Genomic DNA, 6,997 nt, shown 5'->3' with positions numbered 1-6,997 from the left:
TTTCCCACTCATGGGAAGAGGTGGTAATAATTCTCCAAAAAACTGATGAAAGGCTGGACTACATTACCCACAGCCCTCAGGGTCAGAAACTTTTTAGGAGAATTATTTCCACCTCTTCCCATGAGTGGGAAAAATTCTAGACTAAATGACTTACAATCCTAAGGAAGATGAAGCCCCGGGATCCCCCATGAAGAGCCAGCAAAATGCTGAACTACATTACAAGAATAGGGTTTGGGTTTTTCTGGCTCTCCTTGGGGGATCCTGGGAAGTTCCTCACCTTAAGAATTATGGGTATGGGCTGGGGATGTGGCTCAAGTGGTAGCGCGCTCGCCTGGCAGGCGTGCGGCCCGGGTTCGATCCTCAGCACCACATACAAAACAAACATGTTGTATCCGCCGATAACTAAAAAATAAATATTAAAAAATTCTCTCTCTCTCTCTCTCTCTCTCCTCTCTCACTCTCTCTTTAAAAAAAAAAAAAAGAATTATGGGTGATGTAGTCCTCGATCTTACACACATACCTCTGCCAGGAGACCCATGAGAGCTGAATGCACATGCTTGCCCTTATACCCTGAGGATTCTGAGTAATTTTAGGGGTAGGATTAGGGCTAGGCAAAAATTAGTCATAGGGCAAAGGTTTAGTGAGATTTACAAAATCAAGAGGTACTCTTGAATTTCGGCCACTAAAGACCATGGGTAGTATAGTCCCAGGTTTAACCACTGACACTGGAGACCTGGGAACTTCCTCCTCTTAGGATTAAGGGTAATGTAGTCCCAATATTTCCTGCTCTTAGCTTGGTATTGTGGGAGGCCCTCCCCATTTATTGTGGGTGAAGTCTTAAGATGCTTATGGCTCAGGTTGAGGAATTCTGGGTAATTCCCCCCACCAACTCACATGGAATTGTGGGTAATATAATCCTTTATTCAAACTATGGAGAATTGTGGGAGATTTCTCCCCTGTTAGAGTTGTGGGTAATGTAGTTTCACGATTTATTGGCTCCGTGCAGAGATCTTGGGAATTTCTTTCCTCCTAGGATTATGGGTAATGTTGTCCAAATTTCCTGCCCACTGCTGGGTATTCTGGGAGCCTCCTCCCTGAGGATTTTGGGTAATGTAGTCCCATGATTTGCCCTCTCTCTCTCTCTCTCTCTCTCTCTCTCTCTCTCTCTGTGTGTAAAGAATCCTGGGAACTTCCTGTGCCATAGAATTGTGGGTCATGTAGTCCCACATATTACACAGTGGGGGACTTGTGGAAGCTTCCTTTCCTGTGGACTTGTATTAGTATTCCCATGATTTAGCCTCTCTGAGGAAAGATTCTGGGAACTTCCCCTCCTTAGAATCATGAATAACATAGTCTCAACATTTGCCATTCACCAGTGAGTATTCTGTGAGCCTTTTCCCATAAGGACGGTGGGTGAAGTAGTAAAGAGCATATCACTCACTTTCAGCAGCTCTGGGAATTCCACCCAATAGAATTGTGGGTAATGTAGTCCCATGATTTGTCCTGTTTGTGCAAAGGATCCTGGGAACTTCCTCCCCTTTAGTATTATGGGTAATATAGTCCCAGTATTTCTCCACTCACCACTTGGTATTTTGGGAGCCTCCTTCCCTGAAGATGGTGGGTGAAGTAGTCCTGAGCATACCACTCACTTTGGGGAATTCTGGGAAATTCCTCCCCTCAGAATTATGGGTAATGTAGTCATACAATTTATACTATCTGTGGGAAATTGTGTGAGCTTTCTCCCTGTTTGAATTGTGGGTAATGTAGTCTCATAATTTGTCTTCTTCATGCAGAAGACCCTGGGAACTTCCTCTCCTAAGGACTATGAGTAATATAGACCTAACATTTGCTTGCTCACTGCTGGGTATTCTGGGAGCTGTCTTACCCCTTAGTTTTGTGGGGTATGTAATCCCAAGTTTTGACTGCTCACTGCAAGAAATCCTGGGAAATGCATCTTCATAGAATTCTAGGAATTAAAGTTCCATTATTTGCTTGCTCACTGATGGCTGTCCTGGGAGACTCTTCCCCTAAGAATTATTGGTAATATAATTTCAGATTTACTACTCACTTTGGAGAATCCTGGGTGCTTTGAGCCCATATAATTGTGGGTATTGTAGTTCTAGACATAACCACTTCAGAGGGGGAGGAGGAATTCCTCCTAAAATGGAGGAAGTTCCCAGCATCCCACTTCCTCCATTTTAGTATTATCGGTAATGTCCCAGGTTTTCTTGTGATAGCAGCAGGGTTTCAAGGGAGGATTATGAGTAATGTAGTCCAAATTGCCTGCCAACTGCTGGGTATTCTGGGAGTCTCCTCCCTGAGGATTTTGGGTAATGTAGTCCCATGATTTGCCCTCTCCATGCAAAGAATTCTGGGAACTTCCTGTGCCATAGAATTGCAGGTCATGTAGTCTCACATATTACATAGTGGGGGACTTGTGGAAGCTTCCTTTCCTGTGGTCTTGTTACTCTCCCCAGCTAGGATTGTGGGTAATGAAGTCTTGGGTTTTTCACTCACTGGGTGATTCTGGGAGATTCCTCCCCCATAAAGATTTAAAATGTACAGTGTCAGGTTTACCACAGGCCCAGGGGTTCCTGGAACATGTTTGCCTTAGGTAATACAGTTCCAAAGTTTATAATAACATGCCCCCATTTTTCCTTGATAACATTGGCAATGCTGGGAGCTTTTCTTTTTTTCTTGGGATTCTGGGTAGTGTAATCCATGGTTTAGCCAGCTCACAGTAGGGAATTAGGAGTTCCTAAACCTTAATCTCTGTGTGATACATTCCTGGGTTTACCACTCATGAAAGAGGATCTTGGAAACTTCCTCCCATTAGGATTGTGGACAATGTAGTCCCACAGTTTTTTTTTTTTTTTTGCTTGGCACTGGGTACCCTGGAATATTGCTCCCTTTAGGATTGTAGGTAATGTGGTCCCAAGTTTTACCTGATCACTTAGGGAATCTTGGGAATTTCTGTGGATAAAGTGGTCTCACAATGAGGAATTTTGGGCTCTTTCTTTTTAGAAAATTATAGATAATTATGGATAATTAAATTATGGTTAAGGGCTGGGGATGTGGCTCAAGCGGTAGCGTGGTCGCCTGGCATGCGCACGGTGCTGGGTTCGATCCTGTGCACCACATACAAATAAAATAAAGATGTTGTGTCCACTGAAAACTGAAAAATAAATATTAAAAAATTATGGTTAATTTAGTCCTGGGTTTAACCACTCAATGTAGGGGATTCTGGGACCTTCCTAACTCTTTAGAATTGGAGGCAATGCATTTCCAAAATTTATTTGCTTGCTTCAGGGATTCCTGGGAAACTTGTTAAAAATTATTGTGGGCACTATAGTTCTATTTGACTGCCCATTGGATAATCTTGGTGCTTACTACCCCTTGAGATTGTAGAAAATGTAGTCCTTGGAATGCCCCTCACTATTGAGGATCTTGGGAACTTCCCAAGGATTGTGGATAATGTAGTCCCAAGTTTTGACTGCAAACTGCAGTGATTCCTGAAAAACTTATTCACAAAGGATTGTGGGCACTGTATTTCAATTTGACTGCTCACTGATGGGCAACCATGTTGGTTTCTGCCCCTTAGAATTGTCGGATAGTTAATCATTGGAATTTCCCTCTTGCTGTAGAGGATTCTGGAAACTTCCTAAGAACTGTGGGTAATATAATCCCCAAATTTGCCTGCTTATTGCAGAGAATTCTGGGAAAATTGTTCATATAGGATTGTGGGTAATGAATGTTTGCAATTTATCACATAGCAGGAAAATGTGGGAGCATACAGTGTCATAGCATTGTGGATTTTAGGTCCTTGTGTTGCCCTTTTACTGTGGAGGATCCTGGGAACTACCTCACTAAGTATTATGGTGAATGTTGTCTTGTAATTTGCCAGATGACTGAATGGATTACTAGGAAACTTGTGCATTAAAAAACGTGGCCAGGGCTGGGGATGTGGCTCAAGTGGTAGCGCGCTCGCCTGGCATGCGTGCAGCCCGGGTTCGATCCTCAGCACCACATACAAACAAAGATGTTGTGTCTGCCGAAAACTAAAAAAATAAATAACTAGGGTTAGGGTTAGGGTTAGGGTTAGGGTTAGGGTTAGGGTTAGGGTTAGGGTTAGGGTTAGGGTTAGGGTTAGGGTTTAGNGCATCTCGAGGCCCCGTCCGCCCCGGCCCGGGTCCTGGGAACAAAGGCCGAGTGTTGCCCTGGGGCCCAGTGGACAATGGCCCCGGAATGCTGGGAATGCTGCTGCCCCCGCGGGGGCGGGCGCTTGGGCCTCACGGGCCGTCTTCCTTCCCCGGTCTGGCTTCTGATTCTGCTGGGGAGAGGCCAGGCCCACCCTCTTTAGAGTGGGTCAGGTAACAGCAGTAAGTCCCTATGGCTCATCATCTGCTAGCCTTGGGTACTGTTTTCTGAGTGCATGTGTTGTTTGTTTAAACAGATGTGTGGTACTTACTGTATGTTAGGCATCAAGGGACCTGCAAATAATTTACACCTTTCCCACCAAGCAGCCTGGGCCCAGAGAGGTTGGACCACCTGGTGGAGTCCCACAGCAGCAGGGCAGCGCTGAAAGTCAGTTGTACATTGCTGCAGTGTGCCAGAGCAGTGGCCCAGGCAGTTAGTTCCCTCCTAAGAAGCCTGAGTTTGTAAACAGTTCAGACAGCACAGGTGTAGGTGGTAGAGGTATGGAGCCGATGAGGCCAGAGAGGCTCTGGAGATGCCCAAATGAAGAGGAGACCCTGTCTGGGCCAGATTCCAGTGCCCTGAACCCTGCCCTGGGTACTGCTCTTGAATCTCCCAGCAGAAGGGGCTGGGGCGGGGCTGCTGGTCTGGGCTCCATCCCAGGCCCATTGGATTGTGGGCAGGGCCTCTGGCCTGGGGTGCTTGTCCCTGTGCCCCCCACCCTGCCTTGGGCTCCCGCAGGCCTCCTTGGTGAGCTGGTACACTGCCCTTTCCCACAGGGCGGCTGCCTCTGGACCTCTGGTCTCCTCCCTGGAGTGTTCCCCAGGGAGGTCCCCCAGGTCGGCTTGTGGGGAGTGTGGCTCCTGCCTTCTGGCATTCAAGACCCAGAAGAGCCGCACCCACTCACACCCAGCTCCCTGCTGGGGGCAAAGGGCACCCTGCCTGGGCTTGTCCCTGGAGCCGCCACTGGGGAGGGCGCTGCCCTCTGCCCAGCTCTGTGGCCGGCTGCTGTCTGCAGGCCTCCTTGGCTTTGGGGCCATCTCTGGTAAGGCGACTGTGATGATGCCTTGGGCTGTTGGACTAGCCTTCCTGGACAGAGCTGGGTATGTCTTGGTCTCAGCCTGACACGTAGGTAGAGAAGGGATGGGTGCCTGGGCAAAGGGCCTGGGCTGTGCCCCCTTGCTTGCTGTGTCCCTGGGCTGTGGTGGCTCTTCAGCCCTGCTTGGCCACATCCAGCCCTGAACACAACAGCAGATGGGGATGTCCAGTTTTCGTGTCACATAAATGACTGCTTCCACAGGGGACAGGAAACGGGAAGAGTGGGCGTTTCCTCCTGTGACAGTGACCCAGGGGTGGGTGGTCAGGAGGGCAGCTAAGTAAGGTGGATGTGTGGACAGTGTACAGCAGAGCCGGGGTGGACGAGCACTGAGAGGGCCGCCAGTGGCCCAGGGAGAGTCGGGACTCTGGTGGTGCAGGGTCCCCACTGGAGGGTTGTGGAGAGGCCCAAGCAGTGTCCACGGCAGGGCTCCACGTCCCTCCCTGGCCTCTCCAGCCTCTCTGCCCTTCGCCATCCTGACCCTGGTGAATACCCCGTACAAGCGAGGGTTCTACTGCGGAGATGACTCCATCCGATACCCCTACCGCCCGGACACCATCACCCATGGGCTTATGGCTGGGGTCACCATCACAGCCACTGTCATCCTGGTAAGGCTGAAGGGTCTGGAGTGGGTGGGGCTGAGCAGAGCCACCTGAGGGTGTGGGGGTGCCTTGGGCTGGCCCAGACCTGGCTCTGTGGCCCTCGTCTGCTCTCTGCCAGGTCTCAGCTGGGGAAGCCTACCTGGTGTACACTGATCGCCTCTATTCCCGCTCTGACTTCAACAACTATGTGGCTGCCCTCTACAAGGTGCTGGGCACCTTCTTGTTCGGGGCGGCCGTGAGCCAGTCCTTGACAGACCTGGCCAAGTACATGATCGGTCGTCTGCGCCCCAACTTCTTGGCCGTCTGCGACCCAGACTGGAGCCGGGTCAACTGCTCGGTCTATGTGCAGCTGGAGAGGGTGTGCAGGGGGAGCCCTGCCAACGTCACCGAGGCCAGGTAGGTGCCAGGCTGCGAGCAGGTGCTCCCTTCAGCCCTCTGCCCCAGCCTTCCTGCTGCCTCTGGCCTTGTCTTTGTCTGCTGGGCACTTGGGTGTCCCTCTTGCCGCTCTTCAGGTTCTTGTGACTTTGGACAGTTGGGTTACCTGTGTCTCTGTGGCTTGCTGAGTTCACCAAACTGCCTGGAGGTTGCTGCGTCCTGCGCCCTTCCCACGTGCTCCGTGCTCCCTCTCCTGGGCTGGTGTGGCCACTGTGCCTGGCCATCGTGCCGTGCCCTGATCCCATCTTGGCTGAGGGACGTTTTTTCATTTGGGATGCTAGTTTTCATTTCCTCATTTGTCCTCCTGCTCTGCTCTGGTGGAGACGTTGTCCTGGGTCCTTTCAGCTCTGGCCACGGGTCAGGTGGCTTACCCAGGGACTTGTCTTCTGAGGGTTTCCTTCGTGTGAGAAAGAAGCTCACCCAAAGGACGGGCTGAGACAGAAGCACAGAGAAAGCAAGACTTTCCACTGACAGTCCTGCAGGGTTGGGCACCTGGTGGTCAGGGACAGTCGGCACTTTGTGCCCAGAGGCCATCCCCTGGTTTCTCACTGGCCGAACACTGTGGTGGGGTACACAGTCTTCCCGAGGGGCTGGGGGTGGCTGCCCCCTTCCTTGGCTCAGGTGGCTGGGGGTTTTAGGGTACAGTTTGGCAAGTCCTGTTTGTCAAGTG

General features: G+C 50.4%; 1 protein-coding gene across 1 annotated transcript; it reads left to right on the top strand.

The window, feature by feature from the left end:
* Positions 1 to 4,779: 4,779 nt before the first annotated feature.
* Plpp2 (phospholipid phosphatase 2) lies at positions 4,780 to 6,922 on the top strand (the record flags this gene model as incomplete). The annotated part of the gene is made up of 3 exons (XM_048810543.1): positions 4,780 to 5,239; positions 5,747 to 5,898; positions 6,011 to 6,922. Coding segments are annotated over 3 exons (894 nt in total), but the record flags the coding sequence as incomplete, so codon positions are not given.
* Between the last annotated feature and the right edge of the window lie 75 nt (positions 6,923 to 6,997).

Source organism: Marmota marmota, unplaced genomic scaffold, assembly GCF_001458135.2.
Source record: "Marmota marmota marmota unplaced genomic scaffold, marMar, whole genome shotgun sequence".
In the NCBI taxonomy this organism is placed as follows: domain Eukaryota; kingdom Metazoa; phylum Chordata; class Mammalia; order Rodentia; family Sciuridae; genus Marmota; species Marmota marmota.
Note: the sequence above shows the minus strand (reverse complement) of the source record. Positions and strands in the feature narration are given on the sequence as shown.